The sequence below is a fragment of the Nycticebus coucang genome, chromosome 16 (assembly GCF_027406575.1).
Source record: "Nycticebus coucang isolate mNycCou1 chromosome 16, mNycCou1.pri, whole genome shotgun sequence".
NCBI lineage: Eukaryota > Metazoa > Chordata > Mammalia > Primates > Lorisidae > Nycticebus > Nycticebus coucang.
The window spans coordinates 91,462,626-91,482,334 of record NC_069795.1 but is presented as its reverse complement, the minus strand read 5'-3'; the positions used below and the strand labels follow the sequence as shown (position 1 = coordinate 91,482,334).

Genomic DNA, 19,709 nt, shown 5'->3' with positions numbered 1-19,709 from the left:
TTGAAAACAATTAGTGTGAATTATCCATTTGTCCAAATGCTTGGTGTGTATAAGTTGGTCTGATAAAGCTTGATGTTGTCATGACAGAACATTAAATTTTCTTAGCCAGTTTCTCTGGAGAGAAGTATTAAGAGTCAGTGGAGATTTTAATTCACTTAATTTCAGACATTTCTTCCTGGAAAGAGACCTGTCTCTCCTGAAATGAACACTGGTGCTCAGGAACTCCCACAGGTTTTTATCTGTTTGCTAGAGATGCTCAGCTGGGAACAGCCAAGGTTTAACCTGTAAACCTCATTAGTTCCGTTTCCTACTGGAATGTGAGCTCCAAGACACCAGGGGTCGTTTTCGTTTCATTTTCTACTGTATCCATGAGGCCTTAATTCAGGAATATGGAGAAAAAGGAGCCATCAGCTATAGTTTATGTAATGTATGCCTGTTTATCTTCTGTTTCTTGGAAAAGTAGCCTATTTGTGACACAGTAGAATCAAAGTGTTCTGCTTCGGTTTTTCACAGTCCCAGGCTCTAAGATTCTTTGTTTGCACAGCTCTGTCATGTCCACCTGTCTGCCTTTACAGACAGACCTTATCCACATCTCTGCTTGGCTTCCTATAATTACTTAACAAAAAAGTGGTAGGCTGGGCTTTGAAAAGAGGTATTCCAGGTACAGTCAGTCGCTATGGAATCCTTGGCAGGGAAGAGGAGAGGCTTAAGTTTGTATGTCCAGGGTCTCCACCTTAAGAGTTCTAACACTCTTTTTGATGTTTGTTATTGTTACTGAGATGTATCTCTTTGGTTAGCTTTCTCCATCTGCTATGAAAACTACTGACTCTTGTGGTCTGGCTGATGTTCTTTGGGAGCAAGTAAAACGTGGTCTGGCTGATGTTCATTGAGAGCAAGTAAAACCAGGCATTCATCTTAAGTTCTTATGAAATAGAACAAAACATTCTGATCTGCAGAGTCCACTTCTAAGCCTGAGAGGGTTCTTTTTTTTTTTTTTTTTTTATTGTTGCCGTTTGGCTGGGGTTGGGTTTGAACACACCACCCTCAGTACATGGGGCCAGCACCCCACTCACTGAGCCACAGGCACAACCCAAGAGGGTTCTTGTCATAAGCTCATTTTGTAGGGGTTCAGGCAGTTGTCTGCATTCTCAGTTCTTGGTATGCTCTTGACTGAAGAATGACCAGACCAGTCAAAAAGCAAGGCAAGTGTGAAACAAAGTTTATTGAGGAAGAAAAAGATAAATTTCCAGAGCAAGAGCAAAATACAGGTTTACAGAGAAAGATACATTTGCCATAGTCAACAAACAGGCTCCCTTTTCAGGACAGAAAAAGATATATAACCTTTTTTCAGTTTACATGGTAGTGGTTTTCCTGGAAAATGCATAAATCCATATAAGAGCTTCTGTTTATGTTTAAATAGAGGGTTCATATTCTTTCAAAGAAATTTTTACCAACATGAATTTCAGGCAGGGCATTTGAAAGTTGTGTGGCCTGGATAGGATAGTTCTTTGTTGGCAGGATTCTACAGTCCATTGCAAAATGTCTAATAGCTCTGCCCTGCCCCCCCATCAGTAAATGGTAGTAGCATCCCCCAGTCATGAAAATCAATACCAGCTTTATTTCTGAAGTGTTCCTAGAAGTCTGCCTGCCTTCCTTTGACTCATTCCTCAGAAGGCAGTTTTGACTTTGAGGGATACAATCTCTCAGCTATAAGAGAAGTATTACCTATAGGTTCCTATTGATAATAGGGAAACATACTTAAGCCGGCAATCAGAAAATGATAGATGAGTGAAAAAAAAGCCGGTAGTGCAAACTGTGTGTTCATTCAGAAACATTTCTTTTAGGTAATTGCCCCAGAGAAAGTCCCTCCCCCAGAAAAGTCCCCTCCTGCTTTCTACAGACCAAGATTAGCTGTGTCACTCTTAAAGTTACAGCTACCCGCTGAAAATTTTAAACTTATGGCCTTCCCCTAAGGGCTCTTCCGGCCAGTGCAGTAACTCCTTACTGGCTATTCTACCCTCCCATCACCATTCTAAGACTTCCCCTAACTGAACCTATATAGCTCTCTCACCCCTCTTCTCTTGCTCTCTCTCCTTCTCTCTGTCTTCTTCTCCCTCCCTCTCTCTCCCCCCCTTCTTTTCTCTCCTCCTTGGTGCTGCTCTGCAGCATCCCTACCTCGTCAATAAAAACCTTTCGTACAAGCCTTGGTGGTCTTGTGAGATCTTTGCTGGTCGATTCCCCCCCCCTTTCAATTTCAGTTATGGTATTAGTAATATTTTGGTTGATCTGCCCAATGTAAATGCTTACATTGTACCTATCTGACAATAGGGACAACATAACATACATTTCATTCTGTATAAGAGCAAGAGTATTATGTATTTTCATAAACATTAAAAATGTTTATAATTACACAAGATGAAAGGTAAGATATCTAGATTGTGTAAAATGGGGCTGGTAGGAAGTACACGGCGGTTATTGGTTTTTGTTGTTGCTGTTATTTATCCATAATGCTTTCTTGGCTCCGGCTTGGCATTCCTGAAAACAGATTTCCAGCATAGAAGATTAATAGGACAACTGCATCTCTTCTTTCACCTTTTTTTCTGTTTTGTGTCAATTCTTATCTAAATAACCAAATAGGATTTGGCCAGTATGTTTTCTAGATTTCAGTATACTTTTTAATGTTGTTATTGTTTAGAATTTTGGGATGTGCCTTTGTGGTTGATTATTTTTTAAAATACTTAACTTTGAAGATCCTGTGAAACAGGTATTTTTTTGATTGACTACATGTCTCCAACCTACATGCAGAATTGTGATCACTGTTTTGACATAACAAGGATGACCTAGGAAGCCATCTTCATTGCTGTTTTGTTTATGGTTGTGAGGGGAGAAAGAGGCTCCAGAGTGAGAAACCTGTGTAGAAATGTCTTTTTATATATTTATTTCCAATCTGGATACCAAAGCTATAAAATTTATAGTTTTACTCCTTATCTGCACAATGTTTCACTGGAGAGGCAGACCAAAAAAACGTAAATTTAGGGTTTGTATTTAGTCTCCATTATTAAGACCTATCATCTTTAAATTTGTTCTACACTAAAACAGCCTTGCGCATTAATTTTTGTCATAAATATCTGTGTTTCTCTACGGGGAAACCACCAGTCCAGCAAATCAAGGATATTCACTGTCATGGTTGAATCATGGCCACATAGAACTTGACTAATACATACAATCCACAATGAAGGCCCAAATGGGGGAAGGTGGTTTTTTAAATTGTGGTGAAATATGTATAACATAAAATTGACCATTTTAAGTGTCCAGTTCTGTGGTATTCAGTATACCTAGATTGTTAACAGCTATTACCACCATCCATCTCTAGAACTTTTTATCTTCTCAGAAACTCTCTACCCATTAGCTTGCTATTCTCCATTCTCAGCCCCTGGCAATCACCTTTCTACTCTTAATTCCTGATAGAAGAATAATCTTATAGTATTGACTTGTACTTTTGTGACTGGCTTATTTCACTTAGTATTGTCCTCAGTGCTCATCCTGTTGGGGTCCCGTCCCGAGAGCAGCAAGCAGCGTCCGCTGAGACCTGTGGAAACTGGTGGTGATCGACTGAAGAAATATGTAGAGTTAGAAGTGACGGTAAAGAAAGACACGAGACATAGAGTAGAATTAAAAGGGGAGTTCAGGGGTCCATTGCCCATCTTGGGATTCCGGCAATGGCCAAGAGTGTTTGCTGCACTTTGATTTTATTGAAGTCTATTTGCCCAGAGGGTAAGATGAGAAAAGGAACAATTTTCCTGTGTAAGAAGGGATATAAGCTCTTCTGCCCGTATCTCAGCTGCTCCCTTAGTCTCTGCCCCAGGCAAATGAAAATCTCCACAATGGGTATCTGCTTTGCCTGTTTAATGGGCGGGAAACACCCTAGAAGATGTATCTTTTCTCTGACTGGCCATAATCTCTTCTATGGCCATTATTCTCCTCAGAGTGCTCACAGACCAAGCAGGGTGTTTGTAAACTGTATCCCCAACAGGCTAGAATTTCAGAAAAGGCAAGAAGCTTTCTAGCAATGGCTAGCTTAAATGTAAACTAGCTGACTTTTCTTTATTCCAACTCACTCAGCTTACTTTTTAGTTTTCCTCTTTTTCTGGGGGTACTTTCCTTTGCCAAGAATGGGATATTGCAGCATGTGTCAAAATTTTCTTCCTTTTTAAGAGTGATTAGTTGCCCTAGCACAGTGGTTCTCAACCTTCCTAATGCCTCCTAATGCTATGACTCTTTAATACAGTTCCTCATGTTGTGGTGACCCCCAACCATAAAATTATTTTTGTTGCTACTTCATAACTGTAATTTTGCTACTGTTATGAATCATAATGTAAATATCTGATGTGCGGGATGCATTTTCATTATTACAAAGGGGTTGCGACCCACAGGTTGAGAACTGCTGCCCTAGCACATGCTGCCCTTAAGATCTGACAGTTTGGAGGATATACAGGCAAGCAGCTGCAGTTCAGTGTAATGAAGTCCATAATGGGAGTGGGTAATAGGTTCAGTGGGAGAAGTCGACACCACCTGCTTTCCTTTGTTTCAGGTAAAGTTCCACTGAGAAGGAAAAGGAAAAGCTCTTAAGCTGAAAAATGAACGAGTAGACTTTTGCTGGAGGTGTAGGAAATCAAGTTTGGGAAGTAACATCATAACCTGTAAGGGATAAGCTTCCTGTAGGAAAGCATTGGCAGACGATTTGAGAATTTCGAGTTACCTTTCTCTAAGATCACTCTACGGCTTGAAAGCCAGTTCCAACTTGACCCTGCACTAAGCCACAGTTCTTGAAAGCCCCGACTGGTCTGATAAATGGCAAACTAATTTAAATCCTAAATGGGAGTTACATAACTTAAAACAAAAAATTTAAATTATTGTGTTTGTTTATATTAGCATGTTTTAAGTTTTTCTGTTACTTTATTGTGGTCTGTTAACAATGTCCCATTATCCTGCCCTTTTATAGCACCATCATATAGGTCTGTTTTATATATTGAAAGTCTATGTCCAGGAAACAGTAAGTAATAGTTAACTTTGTAGATCCTGGTAAAATGCTAGTATATTAAATCATTCTTCCCTGAAGTCTTGGTATTTCTGCTAGGCTATTTTCTTGTTCCTGTGTATGTCAAATGTACACATATAACCAATGAAAATTACTTTCTGTTATGTAAAGTGTGTGATCTACGTAAAGTTCTGTCCATTTATTTTAATAACTTAATATTGTTGCAGTTTTGATGCAACACTTTTTATTTTTGTTGTTGTTGTTTTGGGGTTGTTTTGATGTTTTTTATTTCATAGAGCAGCAAATAGATAACTTACAAGGATGATAGAAGGCACAGATTTACTTCAGTTACTGTGAACTCTAAAGGTGATGTTTGCCTAGTTATGTTTAAAGAAGTATGACAATATTTGATTACAGTATTCATGACTATAATTTTAGTCTCTTCATGATTCTTTTATTTTAATATTTGTAGTTTTTAATAAAATGTTTGGAATTTTAAGATATTGCAGAGGCTGATGTATTTGGCCTGAAAATGTAAAATGTTTTGATTCATTTCCAAGTATTACTTTAGGCCAGAGTTCTAACCCAGGTCTCTTCAGATCATGTTTACGAAAGGAGCCTCTCAAATCTACCCGGCTATCGCAGTTCTTCCCCTATCTGCCACCATCCATTGCTTATTATTATCCTTATTATTATTGCCGCTTAAATATTCACCTACTTTTTAAAAAATATGCGTGGCTTTAACGTATCTTTTAGGAGATGTTGACAGGGTGGCTAGAATAGCATTCATTGTCCTCAATTCCTTTGCCCAGGACAAGGTCAAATCTGAGGAGAAATGAGCAGTCAAGCCTTCTGGGGTTAAGGGTATGAATGGGTAGTGTGAGACAACAGCAGAAAATGAAGAAAATACAGTACGTGTCAAAGGTTTCTGAACCTTCTGTGGCCTTGACCTAGAGATTAGGGAGTACGGGTTGTGTTTCTTCCTTAGTGCTATAGAATTGCTGATAATGCTTGCTAGAAATAATGTGAAACTGTACTTGAACTTCGTACTAACAGTATAGATATAAAATTAATTTTGACAATAGTTGTTTGTTTTGACTTCTATTAAGGAAGGTGGAGGTGTTATTGAAACTTAAATATTCTCTCCAGTCAGTTTAAATAGTAAGTGTAGGATAGGGAACTGACAACAAAGCATGATTTTAACTTAAGTGGTTTTAAGCTTCTTGGTATCTTGAAAATCTCATGAAACCTGTGCAGTCTTATCAGAAAATATACATAATGCAAATATGCACACAATTCCAGAAATTTATAGACCTGAAGCTCATTTATGGATGTTGCTGTAAGTCAATTTCTTCATTTTTGGACAGTTTTGTTCTTTAAGTTTTATTTAGTTTGTAGCTTGTTTAATTTTTTGCAGAGAAGACAATGCTTATGAACTGAAATTACAGGTTTAATTTCCATCAGAGACATTTTTGGCCATACTTATACCACCAACACATATATCAAATTTAACTTTTGTGTATGGAACAAAATACATGTACATCCACACACTTGTATAGTATTGATTAGAACATAGATAAGATCATGTAAATTTATTGCAACTGAAAAAAATCATAAAATGCAAAGTAGATGTTGTATCTCTCATTTGGGAATGAGGAAAGATGTTAGAGTTCTTTTTCTGTTATTTCAATTCTTTGTTTTATATTTTTTCTTAACTTTAAATATACATCATAGTAATTGCTATTGTTGATGGTAATTTAGCAAAAATTAAAATTGTGTAGTAGTGGTTTTCAGTATTAGTTGTCTTGACACCTTCTTAAAGATTTATAAATTCTTTCAGGCATTGAAATTGGCTTTTTTAAAAACCTTATTCCAGAATTTTACATGCATGATGTGTAACTTAGTGTTAAAGAGAAGCAATAACATTAATTATATTTTATCAATGTAAATATTCTTTGACAGGTTTCCATCTGAATCTGTTGAGTTGAGCTGAAGGCAGAGTGATGCTGGAAGGGTGGCAGAAAGCATATCCAAGAAGCAGGGACTAGTGTATGGGGTGATACATTAAACATGGTTACAAATTACCTGGATAAATATTCCTCATGCAATCTAGTGCTCCTTTACCTGTTTGTAGGTAAACTTCCTGTGAACTGCTTTTTAAACCGCTGCTAAACCAGTGGCATTTAAGGTATTCGTTCACTTAGTCATTTATAGCAGAACCTCTGTAAGTTGACCAACCAAAGGAACTGTAACAAACTGGTCAGTGTACAGAGGTGGTCAGCATAAGGAACTACCCTGTTTCCCCGAAAATAAGACAGTGTCTTATTTTAAGCTGTGCTCCCAAAGATGTGCTAGGTCTTATTTTCAGGGGACATCTTATCTTTCCTGTAAGTAGGTCTTATTTTTGGGAAAACAGGGTAGCTCTGCTGTACTGATAATGTGCATGAGGTGCATGTCTGGTCTATGAAAATTAGTTCCACTTAAGGAGGTGGTTAATATAGGGAGGTGATCAACTACGGAGGTTCTATTATATTTATAAAATTGTTGAAATTACATTACTTGAACATTAATTTTTACTTCAACTTGTTAATATGTTGTTCAGGACACAGGATACTGTATCATTTATAAGTGAATTATGTTTGTAATTTCCCCTTTATAATAATACATTTTTTCCAATTTTAATATCAGGGGTATCCAAATTAAGTAGAATGATTTTGAAGTATTTCTTCTTTTTCTATTGTCTATAAGATTTGGCATGCTCTGTTTTTTGAAATTATCTTTTATTTTTATTTATAAATATTAGTTGTCTATTCTTTGATACTTTGGGAAAAAAATAATAAGAAGAAGTTAATTGATGGCTCCATACTGAACCTCAGAGTCAAAGCATTCTATAATAGACATACTCTTATTTGACAATGTGAATGTTACTTTCTTTGCATTACTATTATTATTATTGCTTAATACTTCGTTGCAGCAATTGTCTGATTTCTTTTCTGAATGTACTTGTCTTTGTTGGTTCTTTGCGAGGTTTTTGTTTCTGGTCCTTATCTTAAACATTGTTATTGTTGTTAAATTTTAAGCCTTTTTAATTTTGTGAAGGCAATAAGTAGAAGCCTAATGAACTCATGTATATGTGAAAATAAAAAAAAGAATAAAATAAAATTGTGAAAAGTTGAAAATAAAATTTATGAGGAAAATAAGTATGCATGCTGCTGTATTTTTTTTTTTCTTGAAGAGACTGATGTTGGAATCAGGCACATAATGAAAGAGTCACATCTCTAAAATGTAGTCATCACTATTACAAAGTGTTGCAAAAGTAAGATAGAAAATGATAGCACTATATAGTATAGACAAGTAAACTTGTTCTTCATGTTGCACGCACATGCATTTTATATAGCCCTGTACTGGCTGTTTCTAAGATCACAAATGAGATTTTGAAATCAAGAATAATAGTTAAATACCATATATAATACTGTTAATATTCCGATATACTATACAAAATATTCCTCTAGGTCAGCGGTCAACCTGTGGGTCGCAACCCCTTTGTAACAATGAAAATACATTGAGGCATTAGGAAGGTTGAGAACCAATGCTCTGGGTTATATAGGATTTACCACCATCTCTGAATGTCTAGGCTTAACAGAAATGTTACAAGGATGTTAAGCATTGAATGGCAGCCAGATTGCTGAGGTGGTTATGAACTTAGTCTTTACTAATATTTAAAAACGAATCATTGTAGTTTATTAAAACCAGGCATAATTTACCTTTTAAGAACTTCATAGTACTGATAAATAGCTCTTGACCGCTATAAAAAAGAAAACATATGAGGAATTGCAAATCACTTGTCTGTTAAGAAAGTCTTGCATTTGGGGATTGCTTTCAACCAGTTGAGCATTTCCGAGGTCTGTCCAAGAAATCTTGAAGGTTCACTTGCAATTCTGGAAAAAAGTACAGTACTAAAGGAATAGAATATGAGTATTCTTGTCACCAAGGAGAACTTTTCTACTAGGTATTATTACTAATGTAGCTTGAGAGATGATTTTCTAAATTTGAAACCAGAATACGAGTTCCTCAAGGCCAGTAATTACAGTATATTCACAACAGTTTTTCAGGAAGTCAGTTGATACTGTAACTGGCACAACTAAGTGGTTGTGTAGAATGAATCGGGGCAAGACCCTTCCTAATGCATTAAAAGTCCTGTGGGAACAAAGCTATTTGAAACCAAGATCATCTGTGTATAGAAGAAGTGAAAATAAATGTAAATCTTTGCCATCAGATGTGTTAGGTACTTACTAGGCTTTAGCTACCCTGGATTTCACATCACTAAATGGAAAAACATTATAAAAAGAAGGGAAGGAACCCAGAAAAATGAAAAGGAAGGAACACATTGGATAAAGAAATTTTGTCCTTAAATGCTTTTGTAGGTATCCTATATGATTTTTTTTCTTGTAGTCGCATTTCTGATAGATTTTAAAGTGTTTTTCACTACTAGAAGTATTATATATTTTATATCTGGAGATAAGGTACCTGTTTACCTGTGAATGAAAAATATAGGTGACGTAACTCTTCTAATAGATTCTGTATGCAGGTGAAGGCTAGTAATAATATATGTAATTTGATCAGTTAAGTAGAACCAACAGTAACATAACTAACCTGGTTGACCAATGCTACTTTTTCTCTTGCTTGGTCTTAGGGTTTTGACCCACCACATCAAAGTGATACAAGAACTATTTACATAGCCAACAGGTTTCCTCAGAATGGGCTTTACACACCTCAGAAGTTTATAGATAACCGAATCATTTCATCTAAGGTAAGGATTGACACTTTTATTATTAAAACTATAGATATGTGCAGTTTTATTTTGAAAAGTGACGTATATATTTGAGTATATATTTATATCCTTACAAAGATTAAGAAAATGGTGGTAGATAGATTTGTCTTAACCAAAATGGTGAACCGTAAAATAAAAGGATTTGCTAGTTGCTTATATCAGGTAGCCACATGCCAGTTATTGTTAGTTACAGTTAAACTATGGAACTTATATTTATCCTGGGTGTCAGGCACTATATTAGGTACTTTTCATATAATACCATTTAATCCTTAAACAGCCTTATAAGATAGCTCTTGTAAAATCTACTTTACAAAGTATTTTCATACTTATTTCAGTTTCTTCAACTGAAGTGCTGGGAAATTGAATAGTTTTCCCATGATTGCACACTAGTGACTAGGTTGGAATTCGAACTCAGTTCTTTCTGACTTTAGCCTGCTTCCTCCAATTTTATCACTTACCTTTAAACGTTTTATGGTACCAAAGTACTGCTTCACTCTTACATAATCTTGTTTTCATCTTTTCCAGTGACATTTTTAAAATGTTAGGTTATTTTGAAACTGAAGATTATACAGTAGTGCTGTCCAATACACTGTTCTCTCATAAAGGAATTGTCCAATATGAAGGCCAATAGCCATACAGGGTTATCAAGGTCTTGAAATGTGGCTAGTATAACTCCAGAACTGAACTTTGAAATTTAATTTAAGTCTATTTTATTTATTTAATTAATTTTTTTTTGAGACAGAGTCTCATTATGTCACCCTCAGTACAGTGCTAAGGTGTCACAGCTCACAGCAACCTCAAACACTTGGGCTTAAGCCATTCTCTTGCCTCAGCCTCCAAGTAGCTGGAACTACAGGCGCCCACCACAACAACTGGTATTCTTTTGTTACAGTTGTCTTTGTTTAGCAGGCCCAGGCCTCTGTATGTGGCTAGCACCATAGTCACTGTGCTATGGGCGCCAAGCCAATTTAAGTCTATTTTAATTTAAATGTCAATAGCCACATGTGACTAGTGGCTGCCTTACTGGACAGTACAGTAAAGAGCACCTAAGAAACGACTTTTTTTTCTTTATCTTTTTTTTTTTTATTGTTGGGGATTCATTGAGGGTACAACAAGCCAGGTTACACTGATTGCAATTGTTAGGTAAAGTCCCTCTTGCAATCATGTCTTGCTTCTTTATCTTTTTTTTTTGTTAAATCATAGCTGTGTACATTAGTGCACAAGGGGTATAATGTGCTGGTTTCATATACAATCTGAGATATTCTCATCAAACTGTTCAACGTAGCCTTCATGGCATTTTCTTAGTTACTGTATGTAGGCATTTGTATTCTGCCTTTAGTAAGGTTCGCCTGTACCCATTCTAAGATGCACGGTAGGTATGGCCCCACCCATTACCCTCCCTCCACCAAAACCTCCCCCCTCCCTTCCCCTTCCTTGGCCCTTTCCTCATAGTCTTGTGCTATACTTGGGTTATAGCCTTCATGTGAAAGCTATAATTTAGCTTCATAGTAGGGCTGAGTACATTGGGTACTTTTTCTTCCATTCCATTCCTGAGATACTTTGCTAAGAAGAATATATTCCAGCTCCAGCCATGTAAACATGAAAGAGGTAAAGTCTCCATCTTTCTTTAAGGCTGCATAATATTCCATGGTATACATGTACCACAGTTTGCTAGTCCATTCATGGGTTGATGGGCACTTGGGCTTCTTTTTTTTTTGGTTGCAGTTCAGCCGGGGCCAGGTTTGAACCTACCACCCTCCGTATATGGGGCCGGTGCCTTACCCACTGAACCATAGGCGCCGCCCCGGCACTTGGGCTTCTTCCATGACTTAGCAATTATGAATTGGGCTGCAATAAACATTCTGTTACAGATGTCTTTTTATATTGTAATTTTTGGTTTTCTGGGAATAAACCTAGTAAAGGAATTATAGGATCGAATGGCAGGTCTATTTTTAGGTCTCTAAGTATTCTCCAAACATCCTTCCAGAAGGAACGTATCAGTGTGCATTCCCACCAGCAGTGTAGAAGTGTGCCCTTTTCTCCACATCCACGCCAACATCTCTGGTTTTGGGATTTTATTATGTGGGCTACTGTTATTGGGGTTAGGTGGTATCTCAAAGTAGTTTTGATTTGCATTTCTCTGATGATTAAGGATGACGAGCTTTTTTTCATGTGTTTGTAGATCGTGTGTCTGTCTTCTTTAGAGAAGTTTCTCTTCAAGTCCCTTGCCCACCCTGAGATGGGATCACATGTTCTTTTCTTGCTAATACATTTGAGTTCTCTGTGGATTCTGGTTATTAGACCTTTACCAGAGGTATAACCTGCAAATATTTTCTCCCATTCTGAGGACTGTCTGCTTGCTTTACTTACTATGCTTATTCTTGGCTGTGCAGAAGCTTTTTAGTTTGATCAGGTCCCAGTAGTGTATTTTTGATACTGCTTCAATTGCCTGGGGAGTCCTCCTCATAAAATATTCACCCAGGCCGATTCCTACGAGAGTTTTCCCTACATTTTCTAAAAGTATTTTTTTTTTAATTTTTTTTTTTTTTTTTGTAGAGACAGAGTCTCACTTTATGGCCCTCGGGTAGAGTGCCGTGGCCTCACACAGCTCACAGCAAGCTCCAACTCCTGGGCTTAAGCAATTCTCTTGCCTCAGCCTCCCGAGCAGTTCTTCAAGTATTTTTATAGTATCATGTCTTAAGTTTAAATCTTTTATCCAGAGAGAGTCTATCTTAGTTAATGTTGAAAGGTGTGGGTCCAGTTTCAATCTTTTACAGGTTGCCAGCCAGTTCACCCAGCACCACTTGTTAAATAGGGAATCTTTCCCCCACTGAATGTTTTTAATTGGCTTGTCAAAGATCAGATAACGGTAAGTAGCTGGATTCATCTCTTGGTTCTCTATTCTGTTCCATACATCTACCTCTCTGTTTTTGTGCCAATACCATGCTGTTTTGATCACTATCGATTTATAGTACAGTCTCAGGTCTGGTAGCGTGATTCCTCCTGCTGTGTTTTTATTGCTGAGTAATGTTTTGAGGTTTTTTCTGATTCCATATAAAATGAAGTATTATTTTTTCAAGATCTTTAAAATATGACAATGGAGCTTAATAGGAATTGCATTAAAACTCTATATTGCTTTGGGGTAGTATAGACATTTTAACAATGTTGATTCTTCCCAGCCATGAGCATGGTATGTTTTTCCATTTGTTAACATCTTCAGCTATTTCTTTTCTTAAAGTTTCATAGTTCTCTTTGTAGAGATCTTTCACGTCCTTTGTTAGGTATACTCCCAAATATTTCATCTTCTTTGGCACTACTGTGAAAGGAAAAGAGTCCTTGATTGTTTTTTCGGCTAGGTTATTGTTGGTATATATAAAGGCTACAGATTTATGGGTGTTGATTTTGTAGCCTGAAACATTGCTGTATTCCTTGATCACTTCTAAAAGTTTTGTAGTAGAATCCCTAGTGTTTTCCAGATATACGATCATATCATCTGCGAAGAGTGAAAGTTTGGTCTCTTCTGACCCTATGCGGATACCCTTGATCTCCTTTTCTTCCCTAATTGCAATGGCTAAAACTTCCATTACAATGTTAAAGAGCAATGGAGACAATGGGGAACCTTGCCTGGTTCCTGATCTAAGGGGAAATCATTTCAATTTAACTCCATTCAATATGATATTGGCTGTGGGTTTGCTGTAGATGGCCTCTATTAGTTTAAGAAATTTCCCATCTATATCAGTTTTCTTAAGTGTTCTGATCATGAAGGGATGCTGGATATTATCAAAAGCTTTTTCTGCATCAATTGAAAGAATCATATGGTCCTTATTTTTTAGTTTGTTTATGTGCTGAATTACATTTATAGATTTACGTATATTGAACCAGCCTTGAGACCCTGGGATAAATCCCACTTGATCATGGTGTATAATTTTTTTGATGTGTCGTTGGATTATGTTTGTTAGGATCTTATTGAGTATTTTTGCATCAATATTCATTAGTGATATTGGTCTATAATTTTCTTTTCTTGTTGGGTCTTTCCGTGGTTTGGGGATCAAGGTGATGTTTGCTTTGTAGAATGTGTTGGGTAATATTCCTTCTTTTTCTATGTTTTGGAAGAGGGTTAGTAATATAGGTACTAGTTCTTCTTTAAAGGTTTGGTAGAATTCCGACGTAAAACCTTATGGTCCTGGGCTTTTCTTTTTAGGGCGATTTTGTATAGTTGATGCTATTTCAGAACTTGATACAGGCCTGTTCAACATTTCCACTTCATTCTGGCTAAGTCTTGGTTGGTGGCTTACTTCCAGGTATTGGTCGATTTCTTTCAGATTTTCTTATTTCTGAGAGTAGAGTTTCTTGTAGTATTCGTTAAGGATTTTTTTGAATTTATGAGCGGTCTGTTGTTATTTCATCGTTACCATTTCTGATTGATGAAATTAGAGATTTTACTCTTTTTTTCCTGGTTAGGTTGGCTAAAGGTTTATCTATGTTATTGATCTTTTCATAAAACCAACTTTTGGATTTATTGATCTGTTGTATAATTCTTTTGTTTTCAATTTCATTTAATTCTGCTCTGATTTTGGTTATTTCTTTTCTTCTGCTGGGTTTGGGGTTGGAGTCTTCTTCCTTCTCCATTTGCTTGAGGTGTCCCATTAAGTTATTAACCTCCTCTCTTTCTGTTTTCTTGAGGAAGGCTTGCAGTGCTATAAATTTCCCTCTTAGGACTGCCTTTGCAGTATCCCAGAGGTTCTGGTAATTCGTGTCTTGATTGTTGTTTTGTTTCCAAAATTTGGTGATTTCCTTCTTAATCTCGTCTATAACCCATCTATCCTTCAGCATAAGGTTGTTTAGCTTCCAAGTTTTTGTATGGGTATGCAGGTTCCTGTTGTTATTGAGTTCACCTTTGATTCCATGATGGTGTGAGAAGATGCAAGGGATAATTTCTATTTTTTAAATTTGCTGAGGTTAGATTTGTGGCCCAGGATGTGGTCAATTTTAGAATATGTTCTGTGGGCTGGTGAGTAGAATGTGTATTCAGTTTTGTTGGGATGAAATGTTCTGTAGATGTCTGTTAAGTCCAGATGTTGAATGATTAAGTTTAAATCTAAACTTTCTTTGCTTAGCTTCTTTTTTGAAGGATCTATCCAGCACTGCTAAAGGGGTGTTAAAATCCAACTACTTTGGGACTGGAGGAAATCAAGTTGCTCATGTCTGTTAGAGTTTCTCTTATAAATTGAGGTGCGTTCTGGTTGGGTGCATAAATATTAATAATTGAAATCTCATCATATTGAGTATTACCTTTAACAAATATGAAGTGTCCATCCTTATCCTTCCTTATTTCGGTTGGTTTAAAGCCTATTGCGTCTACGAATAGGATTATAATGCCTGTTTTTTTTCTGCTTTCTATTTGCCTGGAGTATAGATGAGCATCCCTTTACCTTGAGTCTAAATTTGTCTTTTAATGTAAGATGTGATTCTTGTATGCAGCAGATATCTGGCTTGAGTTTTTGTATCCAGTCAGCCAACCTGTGCCTCTTTAGAGGACTGTTTAAACCATTCACATTAATTGAGAATATTAATAAGCCTTTTGAGAGTCTGGTGGACATTTTTAATCCCTTGGCAACTGTGGAAGTTGGAATATGAACAAAATTTTCTGGGTGGGTTTACTTTTGTGGTGGAGGATTATGCTTGTCTTTATGGAGGATAGTTCTGAGAATATCCTGGAGAGCTGGTTTAGTTATGGCAAATTTCTTCAACATGTGAATGTCATTGAAGTATTTCATTTCTCCATCATAACTGAAGCTAAGTTTAGCTGGGTACAGGATGCTGGGTTGAAAGTTATTTTGTTTTAGGAGATTAGAAGTCGTTGACCATCCTCTTCTAGCTTGAAAGGTTTCAGCAGAGAGATCTGCAATTTTTCTAATAATCTTGCCCTTTTAGGTGATTTTTTTTTCGTCTGGCTGCTTTCAGAATTTTCTCCTTCATATTAACTTTAGTGAAATTGATTATGATGTGTCTGGGAAATGTCTTATTCGGGTTGAGTTGTGCTGGAGTTCTGAAACTGTCTGCTATCTGAATTTCAGAATCTCTTGGCATGTCTGGAAAGTTCTCCTTCATAATCTCATGGAGAAGAGACTCTGCCTTGTGAAGCCACTTCATCACTTTCGGTGATCCCTATAAGACGAATATTGGTTTTGTTCAAATTATCCCAGAGCTCTCTGAGAGAGTGATCTGTTTTTGCCCTCCATTTCTCTTCCTCTTTGAGAGTTTGGGAGTGTTCAAAAGCTTTGTCTTCAATGTCAGAAATCCTTTCTTCTGCTTTCTCCATTCTGTTACTGAGGGATTCTACTGTGTTTCTTAGATCTTTGAGGGCTGCAACTTCTTTTTTCAATGTGTCAAAGTCTTTGGTCATTTGGTCTTTGAATTCATTGAATTCTCGAGATATCTTTTGGGTTACTGCTTGGAATTCTAATTCTTATTTGCTATCCAGATTCTGAATTTGATTTCCGACATCTCAGCTGTTTGTTTGTGCATGGGATCTTGTGCTGTGTCTGCTCTGTTGATCCTTGGGGGAGTTAATCTACTCTGATTATTCATATTGCCAGAGTTTTCCTGTTGATTTCACCTAATGATTGTTTTTCACTGTTGCCTCTGCCCGTCCTCAGATTTGGGGAAGTGTCTCTCCAAGATGAGACCCCAGCGGGATCACTCTATTGTTGCTGGATCTTTGTAGTGAGTGACCCTGTGTAGTTCCTCTGGGGCTGCCCCAGCCAGGGAGTTCTGATTGTGTAAGCAGCTCCGGATGTGACACACCCGGGTCCAGCAATAGGGCGGGAGGTGGTACGCACAGTTCTGGGAGTGCCTGTCATCCAGTGAGTTTGGCACAGAGAGCCCAAGGCTCCAGCAGTCTCTGGCCAGGAGAAGGGCTCTGCGCAAAGGCAGGGAGGGCTCTAGAGGGCACGTGGCTACCAGAGTCCCTGGCCAGACGTGCAGGCCTGTGTGGAGTCACAGAGGATACAGGAGGGAGGACCCAGGGTTGGGCGGCTCCCGCAGTTCCTGGTCAGGGCATGCGAAGGCCCGGCAGGCACAGGTGGAGGGTCAGGGGTTGCGGCGCAGCTCTTATGGAGGTCCGCCAAGCCCAGGAGTTTGAGGTTGCTGTGTTCTGTGGCGCTACAGCACTCTCCCCAGGGCAACAACCCGAGGCGCCAGTTTGCCAAAACCAGTCTCACTCTGCCCCTGAGGGTTAAGGCTGTAAGGCAGCTCAGTCCCCGCCTTTAGGCTGCTCAGTCACTAGGTTACTAGTTCCCTCCCAGTCCTTGCTCTGCGACCCTGAGGGCGGAGCTTGCCCGGCAGGTCTTTCACAGTGGCTCCCTGTGGCCCACAGCGGAACACTTTTAACTCCGTCCTGCTCAGCGGCTCAGTCTGGGGCCCTAGACAATGCCCGAAGTTCTCCACACTCCTGCTCAAGCTCTCCTCAAGGCAATTCAACTGAGTGCCAAGTCAAAAAACACCGAAATGGTTCACAGGTAAGGCCTTTCCCGTTTGCAGTCTCACTGCTGCTTGTACTTCCTGCTGCTGGGAGGATTAGGTGGATGTTGCACATGGAACCACTTGCCAGTTTTCCACTGTTTTTGTCCTCCTCTTGGGGTCCAGAAGTCCCTTGCTGACTCCCTGTATCCTCAAAGGGATTAGTATAGATAGATCCCACCAACCAGAGATGCCTGGAGTCTTATCTCCCCCGACTCACCGTGCCCAGTTGCAGGGAAGGTGTTACTTGGCCACCATCTTGCTCCACCTCCTGTTAATCTTTTAAGAAGAATCTTTGTATGGCTCCTTCCCTTCCTTCTAGAGTAGCTGATGGGTTTTGTCTAACCCTCTCCTTTTCCCTAAGGATGTTGGCTTTGGTCTGCAATTCCTTTGCCCCTGCCTCTCTTATTAAGCCTTTACATTATTTGTGTATGTAATATAGCCATCAGTGACATGTCTGATTTTGGATGATGGTTCTACTACATGGAGCAGAATGTAGGAGAAGGAAGCCTCAGAATCTAGGATGATGGAAGAGCTCTAGATAAGTGCCACAGTTCATAGTATTAATAATTATGCAGGAAATAAGTTCTTTTTGACAACTTTAATATTTTTATATTTTATTTATTAATTTTTTTGAGACATAGTCTCAAGCTTTCGCCTTAGGTAGAGTGCTGTGACATCACAGCTCACAGCAACCTCCAACTCCTGGGCTTAAGTGATTCTCTTGCCTCAGCCTCTGAAGTAGGTGGGACTACAGGCGCCCACAATACTCGGCTATTTTTTGGTTGCAGTTGTCATTGTTGTTTTAGGTGGCCCTGGGCTGTGTTTGAACCCATCAGCCTAGGTGTTATGTGGCCTGTGCCTTACTCACTGAGCTACAGGCACCAACAACATTAAATTATTTTTTTGTTTGTTTTTTTGTTTTTGTTTAGCAGGCCCTGGCCAGGTTCAAACCCACCCACCCTCCTTCTCCCTATGCACAGGGCTGGCGCTCTAAATATTGAGCTGTAGTCGCCCAGCCAACTTTAATTTTTTTAAACTGGAGATATGATTTATATTTAATAAAGCTCACCAGTTTTTTTTTTGTTTTGTTTTGTTTTTTTTGAGACAGAGTCTCACTTTGTTGCCTTCGGTAGAGTGCCGTGGCATCGCAGCTCACAGCAACCTCTAGCTCTTGGGCTTAGGTGCCTCCTGAGTAGCTGGGATTTACAGGTGCCCACCACAACACCCGGCTATTTTGTTGTTGTTGTTGTTGCAGTTTGGCCAGGCCCAGGTTTGAACCTGCCACCCTTGGTATGTGGGGCTGGCGCCCTACTCACTGAGCCACAGGTGTCGGCCAAGCTCACCAGTTTTAATTGTACACTTGACAAGTTTTTACAAACGTATAATATCATGAATAAAGTAAAAGTCCTTTGTGTCTAATTCTTTTTACCTAATGTAATATGCTTTTGAGATTCATTTTTGTTATTGTAAATATCAGTATCAGTAGGTTATTCCTTTCTATGTACTGTTTATCTGTCGTCAGCAGGGTTTGGATAGCTTATGTTCTGAATTTGGGTCATTTTCTTGTGTGCTTCTCTGACTACCAGTGTAGTATTTTTTCCCTTACATTTCCAGCTGCTTTTCCAGCCCTGAACTCTTTTGTTGTTAAGGCTGTAATTTTCCCCTACTGTTTTGTTGGCCATAGCTGTGTCTGAGTTGGGTACTATCTCCAAGCTAAGAAGCCCCAAATTCACAATTCATATTTCTTCTGTTTGCAGTTTTTTGAAATTAACTCTTTTCCTGCTTTTGTGTGTCTTTTGGACACTTTCCAGGATTTTAAATATTTTTTTTAAATCTAGTGTTTGCTGGGCATTCATAGGGCTTCTTTACTTCTTTGCCAATACTGGAAACCGAATGTCCTTCTGGAAAATTTTTGGGATTAAATAAATATCTTGGGCTAGGTGCAGTGGCTCATGCCTATAATCCTAGCACTTGAGAGGCCAAGGAGAGTGGATTGCCTGAGCTCACAAATTCGAGACCAGCCTGAACTAGAGCGAGACCCCATCTCTAAAAATAGCCAACCGTTGCGACGGGTACCTGTAACCCCAGCTACTTGGGAGGCTGAGGCAAGAGAATCTCTTGAGCCCAAGAGTTTGAGATTGCTGTGAGCTATGATGCCATGGCACTCTACTGAAGGCAACGAAGTCAGGCTCTGTCTCAAAAAATACAAAACCAGAAAACCAAAAAAACTTCATATGACTATTTTCAGATGCAGCGGTATTGGGTTTAATGTTCTTGACTGTAGTTTCAAAAATGTACATGTTTCTTTTTTTTTTA

General features: G+C 38.5%; 1 protein-coding gene across 7 annotated transcripts in view; it reads left to right on the top strand.

Moving 5' to 3' along the window:
- ATP11B (ATPase phospholipid transporting 11B (putative)) overlaps positions 1–19,709 on the top strand; it is a 140,381-nt gene that overhangs the window by 15,672 nt on the left and 105,000 nt on the right. For all 7 annotated transcript variants that reach the window (XM_053565187.1, XM_053565186.1, XM_053565188.1 and 4 more), the window contains exon 2: positions 9,732–9,848. In XM_053565187.1, the coding sequence (XP_053421162.1) occupies positions 9,732–9,848 (117 nt within the window). The remainder of the gene's footprint in view (positions 1–9,731; positions 9,849–19,709) is intronic.